This window comes from Megalops cyprinoides, chromosome 1 (genome assembly GCF_013368585.1).
Source record: "Megalops cyprinoides isolate fMegCyp1 chromosome 1, fMegCyp1.pri, whole genome shotgun sequence".
In the NCBI taxonomy this organism is placed as follows: domain Eukaryota; kingdom Metazoa; phylum Chordata; class Actinopteri; order Elopiformes; family Megalopidae; genus Megalops; species Megalops cyprinoides.
This window is the reverse complement of record NC_050583.1, coordinates 5,661,907-5,687,577: the sequence shown is the minus strand read 5'-3', so window position 1 is coordinate 5,687,577 and position 25,671 is coordinate 5,661,907. Positions and strand designations below refer to the sequence as shown.

The 25,671-nt window shown below is 48.9% G+C and overlaps 1 protein-coding gene across 2 annotated transcripts in view; it reads right to left on the bottom strand.

The window, feature by feature from the left end:
• Window positions 1-41: 41 nt before the first annotated feature.
• The window catches only part of LOC118787335 (cdc42-interacting protein 4 homolog), a 29,172-nt gene continuing 3,542 nt past the window's right edge, over window positions 42-25,671 (bottom strand). The window contains exons 2-15 of one of the 2 annotated variants that reach the window (XM_036542863.1): window positions 20,511-20,626; window positions 16,872-16,928; window positions 13,801-13,948; window positions 12,878-12,940; window positions 12,380-12,484; window positions 11,822-11,950; window positions 11,073-11,219; window positions 10,101-10,286; window positions 5,310-5,333; window positions 3,868-3,977; window positions 3,365-3,497; window positions 1,341-1,417; window positions 869-930; window positions 42-263 (exon numbers count right to left, since the gene is read on the bottom strand). In XM_036542863.1, coding sequence (XP_036398756.1) covers window positions 112-263; window positions 869-930; window positions 1,341-1,417; window positions 3,365-3,497; window positions 3,868-3,977; window positions 5,310-5,333; window positions 10,101-10,286; window positions 11,073-11,219; window positions 11,822-11,950; window positions 12,380-12,484; window positions 12,878-12,940; window positions 13,801-13,948; window positions 16,872-16,928; window positions 20,511-20,626 — 1,509 coding nt within the window. In that variant the 3' untranslated portion in view covers window positions 42-111. The remainder of the gene's footprint in view (window positions 264-868; window positions 931-1,340; window positions 1,418-3,364; window positions 3,498-3,867; window positions 3,978-5,309; window positions 5,334-10,100; window positions 10,287-11,072; window positions 11,220-11,821; window positions 11,951-12,379; window positions 12,485-12,877; window positions 12,941-13,800; window positions 13,949-16,871; window positions 16,929-20,510; window positions 20,627-25,671) is intronic. The other variant, XM_036542871.1, reaches the window with a different exon arrangement.

Sequence of the window (25,671 nt, the reverse complement as noted above, 5' to 3'; positions counted from 1 at the left end):
CGCAGAGGATACACACACACACACACACACACACACACACACACACACACACACACAAAATCATCAGTTCCAGGTAGGACAGGCAGGTGACGAGCCCTGCAGGGGGCACCGTTACACTGGGGGGGAGATTTTGATGTAAGAGGTGGGCACGTAGCCCTCGTCCCCGTTGGCTCTCTGCACGCGGGTCCAGCCGTCCCCCTTGTCGTCCTCCACCACGGCAAAGACCTCGCCCTCATGCATTGGGATCGTGCCCTCGCTCGACCCTGGGGGGGAGACACGACAGAGGTGAGAGAGAGAAAGAGTGAAGTACAGATGAGAGAGGGATAGAGTGAGAGGTGCAGGTGAGTGTTACGGGCAGAGGTGAGTGAAAGAGAGTGAGTGAGAGAGTGAGATGTACAGGTACGAAAGTGAGACGTAAAGGTGGGAAAGTGAGAAAAAGAGATTTACAGGTGAGACTGAAAGAGCGAGCTACAGGTGATAGACTGAAAGACATAACAGAATAAGATACAGGTGCTGAAGTAGAAGATACAGGTGAGAGAGGAACAGAGATATACCTGACCAAGTGAGAGATAACCTGTAATTCTTGCTCTCATGTGTAAGAGGTATGAACAGAGAAGGAACAGAGACACAGGTGACAGTGGGAGATATCTGGGCAACATTCTGAGCGATGTCAATGACACACAGAGAAATAGGGGAGCAGGACAGAGACACAGTCCAGATGGAGACAGGGATGCAGGTGTTTTGTTTGCTGTGAATGATTGTTTCTCATGCTAATAGGGCACTGAGAGAGAGGGGGTGACAGAAGACAGAGGACACAGTGAAGGGAGGGAGAGGCGGAGGGGACAGGTCAGGATGACCTCACTCTTACCCTCAAAGTTGTAGAGTGCTGTGCACTGGGCAAAAGGCTCCTCTTCATCAAACTCATCATCACTGGGAGACAAAGCACAGAGACTGGTCACACAGTGCAGACAGTGCGCACGGAGGCACGCAGTCTCTTACTCACGCACACGCGCACACACGCGCGCACACACACGCACACACACACACACATAAACGCACAACCAATGCTGCGCACACACACACATACACGGATACACACAGTTCAGGGACATTCAGCTGCTTAGCAGATGCTCTCACCCAGAAGGACCTACACAGGTTACTGTTCTTACGTGTCATCCATTTACACAGCTGGATATTTACTGGGGCAATTCTGGGTTAAGTACCTTGCCCAAGGGTACAGCAGCAGCGCCCCAGTGAGGAATTGAACCAGTAAGGCTTTGGTTTGATGCCCTGCTTGTTACCAGCACACCACATTGCTGCTGATCCCAGGTGTGACTCACCTGAACCTTTCGTGGGAGTTGTTGTTGACGGAGCTACGCATCGTATCACCTCGACCTCCAGCCTCCATCAGCCAGGACTGCAAGACAGACACACACACACACACACACACACACACACACACACACACACACGCGCGCACGCGCACGCGCGCACACACGCAACCGCACATCTGAGAATTACAGCAATACACTACAGCAAAAACACAAAAACAACATCAAAACTACATAAAAAACAACAGAACTGTTCGAGAGAGAGCACAGCAGCGATTTGAGAGAGAGAGAGAGAGAGAGAGAGAGAGAGAGGGAGAGAGAGCACAGCAGCGGTCAGAGAGATAGAGAGAGAGCACAGCAGCGGTTAGAGAGATAGAGAGAGAGCACAGCAGCGGTTAGAGAGAGACCACAGCAGCAGTCAGAGAGAGAGAGACCACAGCAGCAGTCAGAGAGAGAGACCACAGCAGCAGTCAGAGAGAGAGACCATAGTCTCATGTGCTGCTTAACGTCCATTCGGACAATGTCCGTTCACATATGAATTACAAGGACAAAAGTATTTGGCCACACCTGATTTTCAGGGTTTGGGCTAGGCCCCTTATCTCCAGTGAAGCGAAATCTTAATGCTTCAGCATACCAAGACATTTTGGACAATGCTATGCTTCCAACTTTGTGGCAACAGTTTGGGGAAGGCCCTTTTCTATTCCAACATGACTGTGTCCCAGTGCACAAAGCAAGGACTATAAAGTCATGGTTTGATGAGTTGGGTGTGGAAGAACTTGACTGGCCCGCACAGAGCCCTGACCTCAACCCCATCGAGCACCTTTAGGATGAACTGGAACGGAGACTGCGAGCCAGGCCTTCTCGTCCAACATCAGTGCCTGAACTCATAAATGCTCTACAGAATGAATGGGCACAAATTCCCACAGAAACACAAAAACACAAAATCTTGTGGAAAGCCTTCCAAGAAGAGTGGAAGCTGTTATAGCCACAAAAAGGGGACCAACTCCATATTAAAGTATATGTATTTGAATACAATGTCATTACAATGTGATGGTCAGGCGTCCGAATACTTTTGTCCATATTGTGTACGTCTGTAGTCCCATAAGGTTTTCTTGCTAGCCTAATATGAACAATTAGCTAGCTAGCTACCTAGCTAACGAACATGAACAGCTACGTTTCTCTTGAATTGCGCTAAATTACATTGCATTCATGAGCAAGTGTTGCGGTTCAGTTTACCTAGCTAGCTAGTAAGGTAGCTAGGTAGTGGTTGGGCACTGTATTAAAGCTAAAGCTAAAAAGCTGTGACTGCAGTGCACACATATATGAATATGTATACCAGGCATCTCCATGATTGCGGACACCCTTCTTTGTTATTTATATCTCTGTATGTATCAAGACAAGTTTGACTGGAACCAAAATGTTGGATCATTTGTTTCAGCAACGTGTGTCACGCTGCCTTCGCCGTGTTGCATCGCTCAGTATTTGCATAAAACAGACGTCGAGTCTATTCTATTTTAGCCGCACCTAGTTGGCTTTGCAACGGCCACTTCCGAATGGCAGCCGGTCGCTTTGTCTCTCTCCTGTCTTGTCCGTGTGACCGTAAGGTTAGCCACGGTGAACACGGAGAGGTCGTATCATAGTAAAAAAAAACTGATGTAACAGTTTTTCCTCTATGCATTCGCAGGTCGTTAAACGTTTTAAGTTACATGAGACAGCGACATCTAATGCGAGCAGGACTAGTAATTGCCTTAAATCCGACAGTCTATTTAATTCTTTGTTTAACCATTTCGCTAATGAACCTAGAAAACCGGGAAAAAAAATGCATATTGGCCTAAAAGATCGATCCATAAATTTTACAGATCGATATCGAATCGGACAAATTTCAAAAAACAATTAATTGAAAAAAAACAATATTTTTGCACACCCCTAGAGACCACAGCAGCAGTTTGAGAGAGAGAGAGAGAGAGAGAGAGAGAGAGAGAGAGAGAGAGAGAGAGAGAGAGAGAGAGAGAGACACCCTGGGCCAGGCTCACCTCATACTTCTGTAGCTCCCCTCGCAGCCTCTCCATGTTGTGGGCTGTCTGGGAGATCTGGGGCTCCAGACTGCTGGGGTCCCCCATCTGTGGATTCTTCTCATACACATCCTTCATCTTCTCCAATGCCTCACTGACAGAGAGAGAGAGAGAGAGAGAGAGAGAGAGAGAGAGAGAGAGAGAAAGAGACTCATACACATCCTTCATCTTCAGTAATGCCTCAGAGAGAGCCTGTTTGTGTTCATGACTGTTCATGTTTATGTGTTGTTTTGACAATATAAAATTGATACTACACCGCCAACCACATTACTTACTGGCATTTAATAAAGCAATTTAAATCAAACTGAAAAATTGAGACAGAAAGAGACTTGTCCACATCCTTCATCCGTTAACACCTCACAGAAAGAGAAAGAGAGAGAAAGAGAAAGAGAAAGAGAAAGGGGGGGGGGGGGGGGGCGACAGAGAGGGGCACGGCCGTTGTCATGGAGACGGGCGACGCCCACCTCTGGTCCACCTCCCTCTGCAGCTCCTTGCTGATGTCATCCATCTTCTGCTGCAGCTTCTTCCTGCGCTGCTCGGGAGGCAGGTGGGCGAAGTCCTCCGTGGCGGGGGGCTGGGGAGGGGAGGTGGGGGTAGACAGTCAGCACCAACACCACCCTCATCTCACACCCGTTTTTCCCTTTAGTGAGAGACAGAGGGAGAGGGGGTGGCCAGGGACATGCAGCTCTACCTGAATCAGGAGGGAGGTCCCCTGATCGGCAGAACTGTACCAGTGACAAACCCGCAGCCACACCCATCCCAATGACCACACCCAACGCCACGCCCACCCCACCCCCAAGAGTCACACCCACAGCCACACCCACCAGAAACATGTACACCTGCACCATTCCACCAGCTGGGTGTCAAATATAACAGCACTTTTTGGAGGAATTCCTTTCCATTTCAGGCCATGCTGTAGTAGTCTGAATGAATGCACTGGCTCCTTTGTAATGAAATGCTGGCGTGCCGCAAAAAGCTGGAATGGTGGAGGTGTCTTACATTTTGTTGTGTCCTTTCCAGCTTGTTAGCTGCAGAACATCCGTCTGCCACCAGGTGGCGACATTTGGAACGTTCACTCCCGAGTTTGACTCCTTGGCATTCTGCATGAGATCTCCTGGGTTAAACCAATAAGACGGGGGCAGGATAATTTCCAGAAAGCACTGTCACTGGATTTGGGCGGATGGCGACTCTGGAGTGAACATTCCAGCTCAGTCAGGACTGAGGTTTTTCCAGGGTGCCCTCCTATGACCTTACGGTTCCCAGCACAGCGGAAATGGGAGGGTGTCCCCTCATCCTTTCAGTGTCCTTACACACGCTCACACACATGTACATGCTCTGCACACCCTCACACACACTCACATTACACACCTTCACGCACCCCTTGAACACACATCATAGCTTACATACACTCATGAACTGCCCTTTACCCTTATAAACTGCTGCTTAACTACCCTTTTAAACTTACTCAGCCCTTACACAGCCCCTACACAGCCTTCATGTGCCCCATCATAGTATGTCATTTCCTTACCCCCGCTTACACCTTACACAGACATTCCATCATATGCACATATACACTTACACACAACCTGACACAACCTTACACAGCCTTTACTCATACAAACATCCTGTATACAGACTCAGAGCCGGCCCTTACACACCCCACATGTCTTTACACACCATTACACACATGACCACACCCCTTACACACACACACACACATACCCATTACGTGTTCTTAGACACACTTACATACATGTAGGCACAATTACACTCTCTCAGACCCCCCCCCCCCCCCCCCCCCCCACACACACACACACACACACACACACACACACCTGGACACACCCTTTAAACCCCTCCACCCTCTCATAGTCCCTTATGGACGTAACCCCCTGTGAACTATTACCATGGACTTCTCTGGAGCAGAGGTCTGGGGGGAGAAAGACAGAAACAGCACAGATATAAACCCCTGGGAGTATGAGCAGAGGGGGGCTAAACACTCAAACGTCAGCAGGACCACCTTAAATCCTTCACTGGTTTCTCATTTTGTGCAGGTGTCTGTGGGCTGTCGTCGTGACAACACACCTCCCTGTTCGCACAAACGTCACCTCCGCCGATGTGTGATGTCACCGCCGATGTGTGATGTCATCGTTAAGAGTGAGGGAGCCAATGAACCGATCCGCACGGTCAACCCCCAGCACGTCTCAGCAGGGCCACCCCCCCCCCACGGTGACCCCTGACCTCTGACACTCACCGTTCTCTTGATGGTCCTGAAGGCAGAGATTCGGGGTTTGACTGTCTTATTGATCTCCTTCAGGCAGTACGACAGGGGGTCCCGGCTGAATTTGGGGGTGGGGAGTCCGTTAGCTGGCGAGGGGTCAGGGGGAGGGGAGAAGGGCGTGACGGGGGGTGAGGGGAGCTGGGAAACGGGGTGAGGGGCAGGGAGGTTCGGCGTGGAGAGGGGGTGTGGGTGTAGACAACAACAAGGAAAGGAGAGAGACAACACCATCACCACCATACAGAGAGGAGAAGAAACACAGTGAGAAAACACCAGCATCAGCTTAAAACACCACCACCCTGGCCACAGAGCACGGGAAACCCCTACACCACCTGCATAAGCACGCGCACACGTGCGCACACACACACACACACACGCACGCGCACACGCACGCGCACACGCACACGCACACGCACACGCACACGCACACGCGCACACACACACACACACACACAGAGGGCTTAAAGCGACAAATTTTTCTGAGCCTGAAATGTTTTTTTATGGGTTGGTGATAAAATGGGACGCATATACCTTTAGCGTTACCACAACAGCTTTAATTCAAAATTGTAAAACAAAACAAAACAAAAAAAAACATTAATACAATTTTGTATTATCGTGCCCAAATTAAAAAGTGCTTCCTTTTTCCTGAAACGGTATTAAAAATGAAAAGTGCAACTTCAATAAAAGTTTGTCGAGTAGCAAGATGCTGTGTTACAACTTTGTCCAAGTTTTCATCATAGAATCGGACCAATACATTGAAAATTCTGTCCATGTTGCGGTTTGTGGACTCGTCAACGTTCTGTGAAAACATCTGTTTTGACAGCTTGTGCGCTAAACATTGCCTAATGTGACAGGCAATGTCGTGAGTGGATAGGTAGCTGGCCTGTGTATTTGACACGCTAAGCTTGGAGAGTGCAGTTCTGTCCTGTGATGTTTTGCACAGGTCAGCTAGCGCTGGCGCTATCCTGAAAGATAGGTCATGTTCCGCTATAAATGCAGACTTTATGATTGCACACGTGGTCTTGGATGGATGAAGCAGCAGCAGCTACAGTGGCCTTAGCTCCCAACAACATTGACGTATAACAGCTGCTTTGTGTGAGCGATCTGTATCATGCCGCGACAATACCTTTTGCCGCTTGTCCCATAGCCTACTGTATTTTTTTCGAACACACGGTGCAAAGCAGCTCCCGGGCTCATTTAATTTGTGACAGCATACGCCGAACGTTTGTCCGTCATTACCGTTTTCATCTAACCAAGCCTATCGCCATTTATTTTCCACCCCACGTTCTACTGTGCTTGTGTCTGCTCCAACCTTCACAAGTTTCACTTCCATGCCCCATCTATTTTAATGCATGTTAGCCTACTGTGCAGTAATGAACTGATACAGTCCCCGCAAATACTTCCTGGCACCGCCTCACAGAAAGTTGAAACTATTCGCAGATTGGATAAGAACAGTGCTCTCGTGCCAGTATGTCGCCTAAACAGGCTACCATTGGTTAAAACTCATCCATTAATAAAATTGATTTCCGGTCTGGTAATATCAAAGTCCGTATACACTAGTAATAATTTATTGCCTGATCTAAAATCTCTGCACGCCAGATTTCCAGCGTGGGGCCGGAGATCTTTAACCCACGCACACACACACACACACACACACACACACACACACACACACACACTCACTAACACACACTCACTAACACACACTCACTAACACACACTCACTAACACACTCACTCAGACTCTCTCTCTCTCTCTCTCTCTCTCTCTCTCTCTCACACACACACACACACACGTACAAACTCTCACACTCTTACACATACATACACTCTCTCACACTCACACACCGAGCTGCATACCCCCCCCCCCCCATTTTAAGGCTGACTGACTGCCAGCAGGAAGAAGTCGGCGCAGATGCAGCCGGCCGCACACCTCCTGTCCTGATGCGCATTTCTGTGCAGCACACTCTGTGCTCCCCAGTCAAAGGCATCGCTATGGCAACCACCCCCAGCTCACTGGATGCATTAGGGGTTCAACAAAATGTTCCGTCAAGATCGCTGCACTCTGCATCTACAGGGCAACTGACTGCCCCCTCCCGACGGGGTCACTCTCTTCAGACATGATCCCTGTCTGTGCTGGTCCCTCAGAGGTGGAATAAACTCCCCACGGGGTGAGGACAGCGGAATCACTGGCCATCTTCCGACGCAGACTGAAGACCCACCTCTTCAGACTGCATCTCGGTCCCACTTCAATCCCTGCCCCCCAACATGTGCTACCTCTAGTATTTAATATTTATTATACGTGTAGTATTATGGTGCATTCTGTGTTCCACTGACTGTTCTATTGCACTACACTTGGCTTTTGTCAGAGTGCACAAGTTAACTTGTGGCAGGGTTTGAATGGCATTGTGCTCACACTCACTGGTCTGGGAGTGTTGTTAGCCTCGTCTGACACTGTTGCTCATGTAACTTGGAGGGATGCACTTACATTCTATTGTGCTGGAAGGCGCTCTGGATAAGAGTGTCTGCTAAACATATGTAATGTAATGTAATCAAAGCATTTACTCTGTTCTAGTAACTGTCTTGTAACAAAGCTTACTCCTAGCTGGGTAGCCAGCTCCCACTCACGTACTGCAGCTATAGCTCAAAACTACAGAGGGAACCCTTTTTCCTGCCATATCTGACACAATCAGCATCATTACCCACAATCCTTTCCACTGTGGCCTCCTGACAACGTGAAAAACAAAAGATTCCCTCCATCATAAAGCAGTGAATAAACTCGCAAATTCAGCCATTATCAAACCAAGAGCAAAACTCTAAAGAGCACTTAAGCAAACAGCCACACTGGCTGGAGTTAGAACAGCTGGCACGGGGCTAAGGCGGGTCTGTGTGCACGTAATGATAGTCGCGTCTCTGTGAGAGTGAGTCTTCCTCTGGCACAAAGCTACAGTCAGTACAGGTTTAGTCTGAGCTGCGCCTTTTGTAAACAGCGTGCTACAAGTCAGCCTTCAGCGCTGGAATTCCCCCTCCCTCTAACGCTCAGGGCTCTTCTGGACCTGCCAGGACACCGTACATCCTGAACCACCCTGGGAATGAACCTATCTGGACCCATACACAGATTCTACAGGAGCACTCTCTCGGGGAAGGTGTGCAGCCAATGAAAATAGAATTAAAAAGCAGTGGGCTGTCAGTCCTTTCAGCTGATTGGCTGCTTGGGCTGTGGGAGGGTGCAAGGCGCTGTGAGTGGAGCAGGCCCGAGCTTACTGGGAGAGGACAGGAGGCCAGACAGCCGCCGTGCTGGGATTCGGAGCATGGAGCAGAGGGACAGAGGAGGAAGCAGCGTTTCATACAGCCAATCACACATCAGGACATGCACGCCATACCAGCCAGTCACAGGTCAGCTGCTGTAGTGTGTTAGCCAATGGGACACGCAAAAACAGAGGACGTAGACATTTAGGGATGACATGGTGGGGGGTGGGGGAGGGGTGCAGGAGGGGATGGGGGGGTGTCACGGGGGTCATGCCATTAAAACTGGGAAGATGGGACTGGGGAGAGGTGAGAGCGGTGGAGGATGGTCCGATGGTGATAATTAATGCCGAATGATCAGCAGCTGGGACTGAGCTTACTCTACACTGTGTACTGAACCAACCAATTCAGCTGATCAGAGGACACCACTTTACTGACACTGCCGTATCAGCCAAATAGAGGACACTCCTTTACTGACCCCACCGTATCCAGCTCCACAGTTAAACATCTGGCGAGTGATTGGTCCCTTATTAGGAGAACTGTATAGTGTTATTGGTATCATTGTCTGGCGCTTTACACAGTCTATTGTGATTGGTCACTGGCCTGCAAGGTGGTGTATGATTGGTCACTACTCTGCACAGTGGTGTGTGATTGGTCACTGCTCTGCCCAGTGGCGTGTGATTGGTCACTGCTACGCACAGCGGTGTGTGACTGGTCACTGCTATGCACAGTGGTGTGTGATTGGTCACTGCTCTCCATCGAAGTTCTGGGGGTGAGAGGTCGGGGTCTGACAGTCAGACACAGCCATTCTTCAGTCAGCTTCTGTAAGACCGCCAGGTGAGTGAGGTCTTACCTGGAGCGTGAGCCCAGGTGGAGATCACACGTGTGCCTCTCCTTCAATTCCCACTGAGATAACCTTTCACCTTTCACCGTTTCTATTTACAGGCCAAACTTCAGTGCCATTCAATTAGGCTGTGAAAGGATCCCTCTACATCACAGCAGATTGGGAGGAGGAGGAGATGCCCAGCCACCTTTCATCATTCTCAATCTGAGCCACACACCCAACTCAACTCAAAGCAGGATAACAACCCTCTGGTCCAGAAAAAAGGCACTTAAAGGCTAATGTCTTCCTGCTCTGGAGGTCTCGGGGGGGGGGGGGGGGGGGGTGGACTACCTTGCTTTTCTTGCTGAAGGGCCACAGTTTGGTCTTGTTCTTGCCCAGCAGCTCCATGGGGCCCTTGGGGGTCCCCAGGCTGCTCTCCGATGACGCCCGGTTGATGCCCTGGCTGTAATCCTCGAACTCCACGTCTCCCGGTCGCTCGAAGCCGGACTTGTGCTGCTCGATGAGGGCTACCGAGTCCTGCGGAGACATGGAGGACACACTGAGAATATACTCTCAAACAAGCAGACACACTCTGTGCGTGTGAATGAGTGAACGTCTGCTTGTGCATCAATGTGTGTGCCTGTGAGAACGTGGGTGCGAGCGTTTACGAGTGTCTACTACAAGCGTATGTTCCCTCCTGACCACTACATTCTGCCACCGTACAGCGTCTGGTGGTCCCACCACATTACGGCACAAAATCACTATCCAGAACTTTCTCTGCCTTTGTCCCCTTATGGTGGAATGAACTTCCATACATCATCTGTTCTGCTGAATCCCTCGCTATTTTTACATTTACATTTATTCATTTAGCAGACGCTTTTATCCAAAGCGACTTACATAGGTTACAGTTCTTTACAATGTTATCCATTTATACAGCTGGATATTTACTGAGGCAATTGTGGGTTAAGTACCTTGCCCAAGGGGTAAGTTGCCGTCTGATCACCAGAATCACTACCACCTAAAGCAATTTCTTACGTCTTAAACTCCGTTTTCCTTCAAAAAAATTAACGGTTTAATGCACTTGTGTCTCGACCAGCTAGCTTACCCCTAGTCTGTCCAACTATTTGGTCAACTTGGTCATGCAGCACTTGAAATATTGTGACTCCATGTACGGCTTTTGCTTGTGTTGTACTCTGCCTCACTCGTAAGTTGCTCTGAATGAATGTAAATGTGTGTGTGTGTGTGTGTGTGTATGCGAGTATGTGAGAGTGTGTATATGAGCGTGAAAGTATGTGAGAGTGTGTATATGAGCGTGAAGCTCACTTTCTCCGCGCTGGCGTTGGTGCCCGCCTTGATGATGCCCTCTAGGCACTTCCCAATGATAGGCATCACACGCTTCTCTGTGTCAGCGAAGGAGACGTAGCCCTCCGCCAGCTTCCGGATGCGTCTCTCATCCATGTCCTGCAGTTTCTGTAGAGACACACAGGGGGAGACTCTGGTTGCGCTTAAAGGGGCCTGTTAAGGGTGGTTCCAGAGGGTAAACACTGAGCTGCTCTACAGGAGAACAGAGACACTGAGCTGCTCTACAGGAGAACAGAGACACTGAGCTCCTCTACAGGAGAACAGAGACACTGAGCTGCTCTACAGGAGAACAGAGACACTGAGCTGCTCTACAGGAGAACAGAGACACTGAGCTCCTCTACAGGAGAAGAGAGACACTGAGCTGCTCTACAGGAGAACAGAGACACTGAGCTCCTCTACAGGAGAACAGAGACACTGAGCTGCTCCACAGGAGAACAGAGACACTGAGCTGCTCCACAGGAGAACAGAGACACTGAGCTGCTCTACAGGAGAACAGAGACACTGAGCTGCTCTACAGGAGAACAGAGACACTGAGCTGCTCTACAGGAGAACAGAGACACTGAGCTCCTCTACAGGAGAACAGAGACACTGAGCTCCTCTACAGGAGAACAGAGACACTGAGCTCCTCTACAGGAGAACAGAGACACTGAGCTCCTCTACAGGAGAAGAGAGACACTGAGCTCCTCTACAGGAGAACAGGCGCTGCTCACGTTGAAGATCTGTGGAATGTCGCTGAAGTAGAACTGGTTCTGCTCCTTGTTGTACTTCTGCAGCTGGGAGGCGTAGTCATTTTTACACTCCTCTGCGGTGTGCGTGCGCATGTGCGCCAGCATTTTGGCCTGAACAGGAACACACACACGCAGAAATACACACAAATGGGAGTATTTAATACAGCTGAACTTATGCAAGCGTGTGTGTCTGTGTGTGTGTGTGCGTGTGTGTGTGTGCGCGCATGTACATGAGTGCATGTGTGGGTATGTGTGTATGGGTGTGCATGTGCACATGTGCAAGCGCTTGTGTATGGACGTGCACGTGAGCGTATGTATGTGCCTGTGCATGCAGGCACGTACGTACAAATGGGTGTGTGCATGTGGGTATGTCTATGTGTGCATGAGTGTATGTGTGTATGGGTGTGCATGTGCACATGTGCATGCGAGTATGTGTATGTGTGCATGAGTATATGTGTGTATGCATGTGTGTATGCATGTGGACACAGGCGTGTGTGCGCATGTGTATACGTGTCTGTGTACATGCACATGGATGTGTACCTTCTCTACATCAGCTTTAGTGGCGTTGATGTCCTGGTCGGCTCTCTCCGCGTTCAGATTGGCCTTGTCTGCCTCACGCCACTCCTTCTCAAAGCGCTTCTTGCTCTGCGGGAGGAGATCGAACGCTGTACTCCGCTGACCCCCGGAACCCCCCCATCTGACCCCCAAAACTGCGCGCTCAACACCTCTGACCCCAAAACCGCACCTTTCCAATCTCTGACTCTGACAAAAAACATGGCCCCCATCTCTGTACCCCCGAACCACCTTCCCCCATCTTACCTCCCAAATCGTATCTTCCCCATCTCTACCCCCTCCAAAAAACATACTACCCCCTCAGGAACTGCACTCTCCCCACATGCCCCCCCCCCCCAAACTGCACGCTCTACAGCTCTGACTCAACAAAAAGCATGCTTAATGTCTTTGACCTTTGACCCTGGCCTCACCCCTCCCCCCGTCTCTGACCCCTGAATGTGTCCATGTGTTCTTTGGGAAACTCACACTGTCCAGCTGCTTGTAGCTGCTCTCCAGATTCTGCTGGGCTTTCTTGGCTTCAGAAAGATACTGCACGCACGCACGCACGCACGCACACACACACACACGTGCACACACGCACACACATGCACATGCACACGCACACACATGCACATGCACACGCACACACACACACACACACACACACACACATATAGATGGACAGACAAACAGGCAATGAAAAGGTGAGCATAACGTATATACAGCGGCACAACTAAACATCTGTGATTTCAGCTGACCTCTGCAATATTATTACATTACGTTACTGGCGTTCAACAGACGCTCGTAGCCAGAGCAACTTACACAGGTTGCAATTTTTATCCATTTATACATTGTCCTCCGACCCTTCCCACAACCCCCCCTTCCCTGCAGGTACTAATGCTACATTCAGAACGCAGGCTTTATTTCCCAGTTCCAGCTGCTCAGAACCGACATGTCCGACTGTTCATGTTCGTTTCTGAAGGTGGCCCACAGTATCCTGAAATGTTCCGCACACCCATATAAACAACAAAAGCTGTCATGTCCGTATCGCCACGCAGAATTAGCATGAAAATAATAACCCGCCACGTGACATTAAAAATCACTCAGGCCATGTTAAAACATGCTCAATTCCAATTTAAGCATCCACACACAGGTTGCAAGGCTGGAAATCCAGTTTATTTCCTCACAATCACATGACCCAAATCAGAACTGAAAAGATGCAGCTTCATGCACTTTTTTGGCTGTTCACACTGTTCTGAAGACATCACATATCGGAATTGGTCCACTTTTAGCTGGAGGCTGAACGTAACCTTAGGAACCCCGCCTCCTTTTCCCACACCCACCCCCACTAGCCCCGCCCCTATCCCCTCCCCCTCCTCCACCCCGGCCCCGCCCCCTCGCTCTCTCACCGTTTTGCGCTCCTGCTTCAGTTCCTGCAGATACTTGGTGAGCTCCAGGCAGATGGTCAGCATCATGTTCTCCGCGATGACCTCCCTCTGCCCGGTGTAGTCGTTCATCTCGTTCAGGATGTCCAGGAACGACTGGTGATTGGTGAACCTGCGGGGTGTGGTGGGGGGGGGGCATGTCAGCACCCGCACAGTGCGTACTCAGACCTCACCCCCGTCCAATGAGAGACGGCTGTGCCCCACACTCTGAGCCTCAGTGCGCTGAGGAGCGGGCTTCAGTGCGCTCAGTACGCACCTTACACTGCTTCTTCCCAGCATCCCTCCCGCCCCCTATTCCGCTCCTGTGACAAGAACCGCAGGAGGGGTGAGGGCGGGTGAGTCTCTCCTCCTCACACTGTCTCATTCACAGCTCCCACTTCCTCTTTTTCTCTTTACCTGATCCATCTCTAACTCGCCCAACTCACTCTCACTCAGCCATGTCTCACTCCCTAAGCCACCCACCTCTATCTCGCTGTCTACCAGACCTATGGCCCTCTCCAACCCCTCCCATTTCTCTCTTGCCTTCCAACACGCCTATCCCTCTACCACCCCCACCTCGCTCTCATTCTGTAACCCTCCCATCTCTCAGTCCCCATCTCTCACTCACCAGTCTCTCTCTCGCTCTCTCTCTCTCATTCACTGTCACCTCCACCCTCTTTCTCACACTCACTTTCTCTCATTCAGTTTCTACCTCTCAACCATCTCTCTCTCTCTCTCTCTCCTGATGTCTCTCTCTCTCTCTCTCTCTCTCTCTCTCGATGTTTCTCTCTCTCTCTCTCTCTCGCTCTCTCTCTCTCTCTCTCTCTCCTGATGTTTCTCTCTCTCTCTCTCTCTCTCTCTCTCTCTCCCCTGATGTTTCTCTCGCTCTCTCTCTCTCTCTCTTTCACTCTGTCCTCTCTTTCTCTCTCTCTCCTGATGTCTCTCTCTCTCTCTCTCTCTCTCTCTCTCTGCCTCTCTCTCTCTCTCTCCTGATGTTTCTCTCTCTCTATTTCACCCTGTCCTCTCTTTCTCTCTCTCTCTCCTGATGTTTCTCGCTCTCCCTCTCTCTCTCCTGATGTTTCTCTCTCTCCCTCTCTCTCCCTCTCTCTCCTGATGTTTCTCTCTCTCTCTCTCTCTCTCTCTCTCCCTCTCTCTCTCTCTCTCCCTCTCTCCCTCTCTCCCTCTCTCTCCGAGTGTGATTTCCTGCCCAGATGGCCATCATGTGATAGGCCATGAGAGAGACACAGTGGGGAGATAAGAGCATTCAGGAAAACACTGGACCTGCTGTGTGCTCGGAGGGAAAACAGGCCGAGCGAGACCACACGGCTGCAATCCTCAGTTCCTTATTCCTGCTTCCTCCAAACGGGTCCCCGTCAGACACTCAGAGAAGACAGGAGCGACTGTTTCTCCGGAGCTTCCTGCTGAGCGGGACGGCACGTTTGCATTCACATGTTTTCTCTGGATCACGCAGCAGAAAGACTAAAGCTGCTGGGAGAGGGGGCATCTGACCCTGCTGAAAGGCGGCTCTGAAGAGCTGCCAGCGGTTCTGCTAAAGCCCTGCCAGAGAGCACGGAACGCCACAGCACTGGAGCGGACCACAGTCAGTCTGTTATACAGCTGCACGGTCAGCATGCTTCACCCTGCCACAGGACACAGTCGGCGTGTTACAGCCACTGTTACACAAGGTTACAGGGCATTACAGCCCTGTGCATTACACTCCTACAGCCCTGATACAGCAGGATAACATGCAGGACAAAGAGATTTAAGAACTCATTTGTCCCAGGTGCCATTGGCCTTCTAATTAACTCAATGTGATTTTTATGTTGTAGTCATCGTCCTTTACCCAGGGAGACTTTTATGGGATTTTATGTTGGGTTTTTATTTTTGTGTTTATTGTTAGTTATTTATTATTGTTTGTCTGATATTGTGTGGATGCTGCTGACTGTACAACAAATTGCCCCTTGGGGATAATAAAGATATCCTTGATCCTTGAGCATGGTCAGTGTGTTCAGGGCACCAGACTGTGACCACTTAGTCGCATTTGGCAACCATTTTTGGAGACAGTGAGACTGAATTTTATAACTAGGCGCACCAGTGTGACTTGCAAACATGCCCGCATATGCGACCATTTTTTGAGAGTGTGCGAGTTAAAATTTCACGTGGTCGTATTCGTGCGAGTGCATGATGATCATTAGGCTGTTTTGGTGCCCCTCTGGCACGGGTACTGCGTTAGCCATTGTGGTTGAAAGTAGTACTTTTCCTTCTTCACTGGCTCAGTCGGTCTCTCCCTACCTGCACTCTCCCTGCCTGCACACGCGCACTGATGATGAAACGCGCGAAACAATCCATTCAGCTGTTACCGTGTTCCAAAGATGAAGCGGTCTATAGCTGATTATTTTAACCTTTTCGCACGTAACTTATTTTATGCTATATAGCGTGTGTTACGTTACAGGGTTTGTTATGTTTTCATTAGCATTATTAAGCATCTCATAGTTTTCACCGCCGCATTTGCTGTTTTTTAATGTTAAATTGCTGTTTCCTCAAAGCTAGAATTAGCGAGAATTTTTCCAATCTCGTATTCTAATCGCACCGGTTTTAGCATACGCGCTAAATGGCTAATCACACTGGTGTGCCCGTACGCGCGAAGAAAAACTGAGGAGGAGGAGGAGGCTGGTGGAGAGGGAGAGCCAACGAGAGGTCCCGACTCAGACACAACTAATGATGAGAGTGCAGTCTGCAGGGGAGAGTGCAGGTGCAGGCAGGGAGATACACAGTCAAAGCGTAATGGCCCGGCTACAGGACATAGTCAATGTGTAATAGCCCAGCTACAGGACATGGTCAGTGTGTAATAGCCCAGCTACAGGACATGGTCAGTGCGTAATAGCCCAGCTACAGGACATGGTCAGTGCGTAATAGCCCAGCTACAGGACATGGTCAGTGCGTAATAGCCCAGCTACAGGACATGGTCAGTGCATAATAGTCAGGCTACAGGGCAGTGTTTTACAGGCCTGTTTGGGAACACAGTCAGCATTTTATTCCCCTCTTTCTTCTCTCACCTGCACTCTTGCTCCTCCTTGCTGCCGCGTTTGGGAGTGTACTTCTTCACCAGGTTTCTACGGGGAGAGAGAGGAAGCAGATGGGATAAGGCACGATCTATGACCCTCTCGTCATGCCCTGCAACGGGGCTGCAGATAACCTGTGGCCTGAGGTGCTGCTGCCATCTGGATCTCTCAGAGCTTCCACACAAATACATGGACACCCCCCAACAACTCCACAACACCACTGCTGAGCCCTGAGGAAGGACCCACAGACACAACTCAGGCCCCTAACTGTCAGCCCTGAAGGAGAGCTCAAACACACAACTCCAGGCCCCTAACTCTCAGCCCTGAAGGAGCACCCAGAAACACACAACTCCAGGCCCCTAACTCTCAGCCCTGAAGGAGCACCCAGAAACATGACTGCAGGCCTCTTCCACTGAGCCCTGAGGAAGAGCCCAGGAAAACCACACCGTGCCTCAACTACAGAGCACTGAAGAGACCAGAAGCACTCGACAACTGAGCCCTGAAGAGCTCAGAAATGTAGCATGCTAATGTTTTGTGAGCAGAAGCTGAGACTTGCACTTCATTTCCACGGGCAAACATTTGCATGGCAAATAAAGTGTCAGGTTTAGAACAACAGAGTGAGACCATTGGAAATGCAGCTGCAGGGGACATGCTGTGGACCCGGGGGAACGCTGTACCTGCTTCCTCCAAACCTACTGAACGCCCTCCGAGACACACTCATGTTTAGCCATTCAGCAGACGGTCTGATCCAGAGGGGCTTACGAAGCAGGAGGACAAACTGCATCTATGAACGGTGCAGGACCATTACATTACATTCATTTAGCAGATGCTCTTATCCAGACCAACTTCCAGCACAACAGAACAGAAGTGTATCCTTTCAGACTGAATCAGCAACGCTGTCAGGCCAGGCCAACAGCACTCCCAAACCCAGCGAGTGTGAGCATAACACTATTCAAGCCCTACTAGTTAACCTCTGTAACCTGACTAGTCAAGGGAAGCCAAATATACTACCAGTCCCAGCAGAACACCGCGAATGCAATGTGGCCCAAGAAAGACCTGAGGGAACAGGGGCCTGGCATTTCAGAGACATTATTCACTTCCTGTTCATTGGTCTGCAAGCTGCAGCCTGCCAAGGGCCCTCTGTAAGTCACCCGTCTGCTCTCACTTCCCATTCGCTCCAACCAGGAGCCCGAGAGAAAGGGGAAGAGAGAGAGCGAGAGTGAGAGAGGAGAGGAGGAGAGGGACAGGGATGATAGAGAGAGAGAGAGAGAGAGAGAGAACCATAGACAGAGAGGGCGAGTGAGAGGCAGAGATTAAGGAGAAGAAAGAATAAGAATGAAAAAGAATGAGAAGGAGAGGGACAGGGATGATATGAGGGAGAGAGAGAGAACCATGGACAGAGAGGGCGAGTGATAAAGAGAGAGGCAGAGATTAAGGAGAAGAAAGAATAAGAATGAGAAAGAGAAGGAGAAGGACAGGGATGACACGAGAGACAGAGGGAGAGAGGGAGAGAGAGAAGGAGGGGGGCAGTGTAGCAGAGTGGTAAGGAGCAGGGCTCATAACAAACAGGCACTGCTGCTGTACCCTTGGGCAAGATATTTACACAATTGCCTCAGCAAATATCCAGCTGTATAAACGGATGACATAAAAAATTTGTAACCTCTGTAAACCACTCTGGACACAGGTGTCTGCTAAATGACAACAATGTAATGCAATGCAATATGATAAGGAGGGCGATAAGGGCGATTGGAGAGAATGAGAACCAGGAAGAAAGAGAGATAAGGAGGAAGGGAAATAAATAAGAGGGAGAGGAAGAATGAGAGGGAGACAGAGAAAGGCTGAGAAGGGGGAAGAGAGAACAAAATGTGAGGAGAGAAGGGAGGGAGGGAGAGAGGGATTTGACTTTTGATGTACCTTTCTTGAACCATCAACACTATCATTCTGACAGACATCAGTGAGAAAGAAAAAGTGAACAAAGCAAAGACATTTTATCATAAATCAGGCCTCAGACATAACATTGTCTTTTTCAGTTAATTTTTAAATCTTCCACTATCCACCTTAAATGTAATATTGTTATTATTCATAGTAAGTTATTAGCCACAGTGTTCATAGTTTCATCTAGTTACATCTACATACTATTTTCGACTAGGAGATGCTCACCTTAGAGAGCTTCATTTTTCGCACTTTATTGGTTTATAAAGCTGTGTATGTACTGAGGCCTTTCAGCGGCGGCCCATGGGACTGGGACCTGCAGCCTGGCTTACGAGCCACACTGCCGCGCACAGCGAAACCGCTGCTGCTTTTCTCAGACACACGTAGGCTCCTGCAGTATGAATGTGCGTTTGTCGTGCCAACGCGGCAAAATGAAAATGAAACTGAATCTGACTAGAAAAAAAAGGAGGGGGTGGAGAGAGTGGGAGAGAAAGAAAAAGAGAAGGAGAGAAAGAGGGAAGGAGAGAGCAAGAGAGAAAGAGGAGAATGGGTGGGAGAAAAGGGGAGAGAAGAGTGAGAGAAAGAGAGAGAGAGAAAGAAAGAGAGAAGGAGAGCAAGAGACCAAGAAGGAGAGAATGACAGAGCGAGAGAGAGAGAGAAGAGACTTTCCTACAAATCACTGCATTATCCGCATGCCCTACTCAGCAAGCTTGACTACCGAACACAGAAGTGAAAGACAAAATTTGACTGATGTCAAAAAGGCATTAGATTCTACCCAGGAGGAGAAGATGCACCACAGAGACATTCGCCCTGAAGTTGGGTGTAAGTCATACAACAGAACTGACCTGGTGGATGTTGATTACACAGAGGGCTCGGTGTGCGACCACCAAAATTACACACCATATGGCATTTACACATTACTACTGCATTATTACGCAATGTATCAGCGCTGTTGGCGGGGGTATGCAGACAGTGCTGTTGGACCAGTCTGTGCAGACACGTTCCTGCCCTGCGCAGATGTGAGGACACCAGCACACTGCAGGTGATACCGCCCCAGAGCACACCCTCGATCGTGCCAACACTTCACAGCTAGGCAGGGCGTCAGGGAGCTTCAGCAGGGAGTAATGCATGCATTAAAAGCCTCTATAACAAAGCTCAATGACAGTTAGGGATTATGAAAAGTATGCTGCAGTTGCAGGGGGCAGGGTTATAAGGTGTGTGTGGGTGGGGTTATTATATCCATGGGAATTGAGTTATAAGGGGTGTGTGTTCGTGTGTGTGTGTGTGTGTGTGTGTGTGTGTGTGTGTGTGTGTGGGGTTACAATATCCAGGGGGTGGGGTCTTAAAGGCAATGGAGCAGGGTTGTATGGTATGGGGCAGCAGTGCAGCACAGTGGTAAGGAGCAGGGCTGTAACCAAAAGGTGGCTGGCATCAGCTAAATAATAATATAATGTAATGTAATGTAATGTAGAGTAATGTGTGTTTACAACATGTATGAGGTGGAGTTACAAGATAGGTGTGTGGTGTTAAGGTATTTGTGGCTGAGACTGTAATGTGCATAGGACAAGGTTATGAGGAGAATGAAGAAGGATTATAAGATATGTGTGGAAAGGGTTATAATATGTAAGGGGCAGGGTGATATGGTGTACGGGGCAGGGTGATAAGGTACATGGCACTGGGGCGTAGAGGTGTGGCCCCTACCTCAGCAGTTTGGCGTAGGTCTGCTCGATCTCGGTCCGCTCCTTCACAAACTTCACGTACTTCTCCACCAGGTCCAGCCCGGACTGGGTGTGCTTGTCAATGACATCATACTGGTCCTGTGGGGGTTGGGAGGGGGGAGTTAGGGAAGTGTCATCACTGGGAGGAGGAGGAGTTAGGGGAATGTCATCACATCGACCTGTGTCTCAGCATAACATCTGGGGTACAGCCCATAGACAGACTCCAAACCCCCTCCCCCGAGAGGCTTTTGGCTCAGTCAGTTTGCAGACACCCTTATCCAGAGTGACTTAATTTTGTACTTATTAATTTATACTGCTCAATATTTACTCTGAGGCAATTCTGCTTTAAGTACCTTGCCGAAAGGGTACAGCAACAGCGCCCCAGCGGGGAATCGAACCTGCACCCTTTCCGTTGCGAGCCCTGCTCCTCACCACTGTGCCACACTGCAGCAGTCTGTCTGCTCACTGACATTCAGCAAGCATGTGGCAGGAAATGCAGCGAAAGAAACCACTGCAGTGCAGCGTTTATTCCATTCACCTTTGACCTTGAATCATGTGACCTCTGAGCACAAGTGGGAGTCAATCAGGAGCCATTTTCACACAACTCATCCAACTGGAATTCCAAGCCATTCCCTTCGGAACATGAGCCCGGTAAGTGTATAGCCTACCTGAGGACCTCTCCCTTTCTCAAACACACACACATTGGCGTGCACATACACATTCACACGATCAAATATAGACATGCTCACACATACACACTAGGGCTGGGCAGATAATCGAATTTTATTTTCAATTACGATTTTGGCTTCCAATGATTATGAAAGCAAGATATTCTAAATAAACGATTATTGTGCCACATCATCTATTGAAACGTGTGTGTGTAACTACATCACATATATATATATATATATATACACACATTATATATATATATATATATATATATATATATATATATATATATATATATATATATATATATATATATATATATGTAAATATATTATCCTTACTTTATATGTCTCATTTTTTTACATTTACTTTATTATTTGTTTTTCAGTTTAATTATATTTAAAGATCAAGAAAATCCACTGTTAACCCTTTCGCACGTAATTTATTTTTATACTACGGAGCGCGCTTGTTACGTTACATGGTTTGTTATGTTTTCATTAGCATTATTAAGCTTCTCATAGTTTTCAGTTAGCATTTGCTATATTTTTTAACATTAAATCGATGTTTCCTCAAAGCTAAAATTAGAATCTAGAGTTCTAATCGCACCGGTTTTAACATATGCGCTAAACGGCAAATCACACCGTATGCACGAAAGGGTTAAAAAGACAAGCTTTTTTTTTTTTTAAAGTTCAATAAATGCATGATGTTTCAATGAGTCAATGAGTAATCGTGTTAAATAATCATGATCTCAATATTGACCAAAATAATCATGATTATGATTTTTGCCATAATCAAGCAGCCCTAATACACACACATTCACATGCACAGAAGTTCACACACACACACACACACACACACACACACACACACACACACACACACACACACACACACACACAGCAGCTCCTGTGTACGAGTCCTGTGTGTGAGTGACAGTATCAGGTCACAGGCATTTTCCACACATTCGGGAGGAGTGAGATTCCTAACATGTTCAATCCTGTCACCGTGAACACGCACCCCCCCCCCCCATCCATGCCCCCTATCCCCCCCATCATAAACAACCGCCTCCAGTCCCACACTTCCCCATGGCATCCAACTCCACACACTCAAGCTTCCCCATGGTATCCAACTCCACACACTCAAGCTTCCCCATGGTATCCAACTCCACACACTCAAGTCCCAGCTGATTCCAGACCCCAGCGCCATGGCAACTGCTCGGAATGAGGGCCAGGGGAATGGGGGGGGGGGGGCAGAGAGAGGAGCAACCCATCCAGCTGGTTATCACCTGTACTTTACATTACATTACTGTCATTTAGCTGATGCTCTTATCCAGAGCAAATTGCATAGGTCACTATTTTATCCATTTACTCAGCTGGATATTTCCTGAGGGCAATTCTGAGTAAAGTAGCTTGCCCAAGGATACAGCAGCAGTAGCTGAGTCTCAAAAGGGATTCAAACCAGCAACCTTTCCATTACGAGCCCTGCTCTTTACCACTATGCCAAATTGCTGCCCTACAGTATGACTTTCTCAACACAAATTTCAACAAATCACACAGTCAAATCAAATAAATCATATAAATCACAAATTTCAAATCATACAGTCAGGAAAACAGACACATTAACTGTGGAACTTAACAACCCTGTGGAATTACTGGAATTGTGGAGTTAATCCGTTGTGATGTCAGATTTGAAACTGTCAGCAATATCAACTTGGTTGCGTTTGTCAAATGATGCACACTGAGAGAAAACATAAAAAACTGCATGTCATGTGACTGGTAATGGCTTGTACTTTCCAGAGGAATACACCTCGACTTCCCAACTGGCCTTTGACAGGCTGCCAACCAGTCTGCTGACAGGTTTCGTTTCATGAATTTAACGATCCAGAAAAACCATCGAGTTCACGAGGAACCCAGGGTGATTTTTCTAGCCAAGGTCAGCATTTCAATTTCGGGCGATTTCTTTGGAAAGACGCAACTCAGAGGGGAAATTTTATGACCAATAAATGACTACGATTCAGGGCTCGGCCTGTTTCAAATCCCTCCAGCTGAATCCTTTAAAGCAAAATCTAAGAAAGACATTACATAACATTATTGTCATTATGCTCTTATCCAGAACAAATTACACAGGATACCGCTTTCACATGTTGTTCATTTACAGAGCTGGATATGTACTGAGGCAGTTATGGGTTAAGTACCTTGCCCAAGGGTACAGCAGCAGTGCCCCAGCGGGGAATCAAACCAGCAACCTTTCGGTTACAAGCCCTGCTCTTTAACACTATGCTACACTGCCGCCCAAACTAGCACTCTTACATCCTTAGTTGTGGGCCGAGCTATCAAGCTAGCCTGTGTTTAAGAGGTAAATATAGCACCCTCACAAACACAAGTGTATGGAGGCTCTAGTACTGGGGCAGCGGCTAGGGTCCTCAGATGAATTGTGGGTAATGACCAGCTGATATCAAGGTCAGGTGACAGAGAGGTGCAGGAGTGTTGGCACAGTGCGTCCCCACGTCGAACACATGCCTGTGACGAGAGGCCCGTTCTCCAGATCACCGCGGCAACGCAACACGGAGCAAGACCAGGGACATTCCTCGGTGTCAGTGCTGCACCTCGAGAACAGAGACATGCCAGGACTGCATTCTTGCGCCCGAGTTCTCTCGCTGTCTGTCTCCCTCTCTCCCTCTCTCCCTCTCTCTCTCTCTCTAGTAACTTCTCGGACGGAAGCGCGGAAGAATGCGCCAGGAGAGCAAGGCGTGAAAAATGACAGCAATGCATTCTGGGCTTTGCCAGGCATTCGAACAAGACAGGCCTTAAAACAGAGCCACCCATTCCTGGCACTGTCTGCACATAGACAGAGTCGATAGTCATCTTCCAACGCAGACTGAAGCACCTCTTCAGACTGCATCTCGGTTCCACCTCAAGCCCCACCTCCTAACACCCGCTACTTGTATTACTTTGTTTATTTTACATATAACATCACAATGTGTTATGGATACTATGACCTAGTGACTGTGATGTATGGTAGTGTGTGTACTTGGCTTCCCTTAGTTTGTAAGCTGTCTAGTCAGGTTAGCACAAGTTAACTTGTGGTAGGACTTGAATAGCCGAATGGTCGAATGGTCTGGGAGTGTTTTTAGCCTGGTCTGGCACCGTTACTCATTCAGCTTGAGTGGATGCACTCTGGCTCTCTTGTGTTTGGATACGAACATCCGTGACTTGTAACGTGTGTAATGTGTGTAATGTAATGAAATGTAATGCTCCAGTACAGAGCCGCTCGGCGCCGACGCTCCGTCTGACGCTGGCACTGCCAGGAAAACGGGCCACACCGAAAAAAGTAAAACATTCCAGGGACATGCCAGAACACAACAGGTGAGGAAAGCGCAGCTCAGCCGAGGAGGAGGTGGCGCAGAGCGCCGGCTGTCGGGCCACAGCGGGAGCCTAGCGGGGCTCGAACAGACCCAACAGACACACACTCCTCCTGAAGGAGACGGGCATGAGTATATGAGCAGCAGAGACATTCTGATTTAGCTAAATTAGAACCATAAACTAATAAACTCATTTGCGTGTTCCACCCGCACAGAGAGGGACACAGCAACACGGATCGGGGAGGGGCCAGAGAAGGAGGCCAGCCACACAACGGTGCAACCCCTGCCCTCGCCCTCTCTCTCTGCCCCTCCCTCGTTCCCCAGTCTCGCCCCCTCTCGATTTCTCTCTGCCCCTCCCTCTTTCTCCCATCTCTGACTCTCCCGCCTTCCTTCTTGTTCATTCTTCGACCTTTGTGCCTTGTATTTCCCTCTCCCTCCCTCCCTCTCTCTCTCCCTGTGCAATTCAGTATGCTTTATTGACATAACAAACGTACATTAGAACGCAATGCATTTGTGTGACGCATTAGCTGCTGCGCTGAAAAAATGCAACAAGCATCAAATTAAACTAAATTACACATTTAATTACACTGCCGCACTTAACCGTGACATCACGTCAAATCGTATAACTGTGTCGAGCTACACGACCGCGCTAACTGCACTATGACACAACTTCAGCAGAAAAGCATGCAGCAGTCATGACTCCCGTTGGCTTTCAGTGTACCGCACAGCAGACGCTTCCAATTGTCAGTGAATTATTATTTTTTTTTAATTTTTTTGCTTATTGGTTTTGAGCATCGCAATCCTAACAGAGGCGTCTTGCAAGGGGGGGGATTCTGCACTTGAAACAGAAAGCAGAACTCCGTGCGCGACACTCTCCGCATCTCAACAACAACCGATGGGGGGAAAAAAAAAAAACCTGCGAGAGACCGGCTGGCTTCTCCTGACCTCTGCAGTCCTGCCACCGGCTGGCCACTGCCCTTCCTCACCACGCTCCAGCGAGCCAAGTCACAAACAACGGGCGGTCCAAGCCGTCTTTGTCGATTAGAGGTTATATCCTTCGCCTACAAAAGAATCATTGTGGGACAAAGAATAGCTTGGTTTACAGACAAAA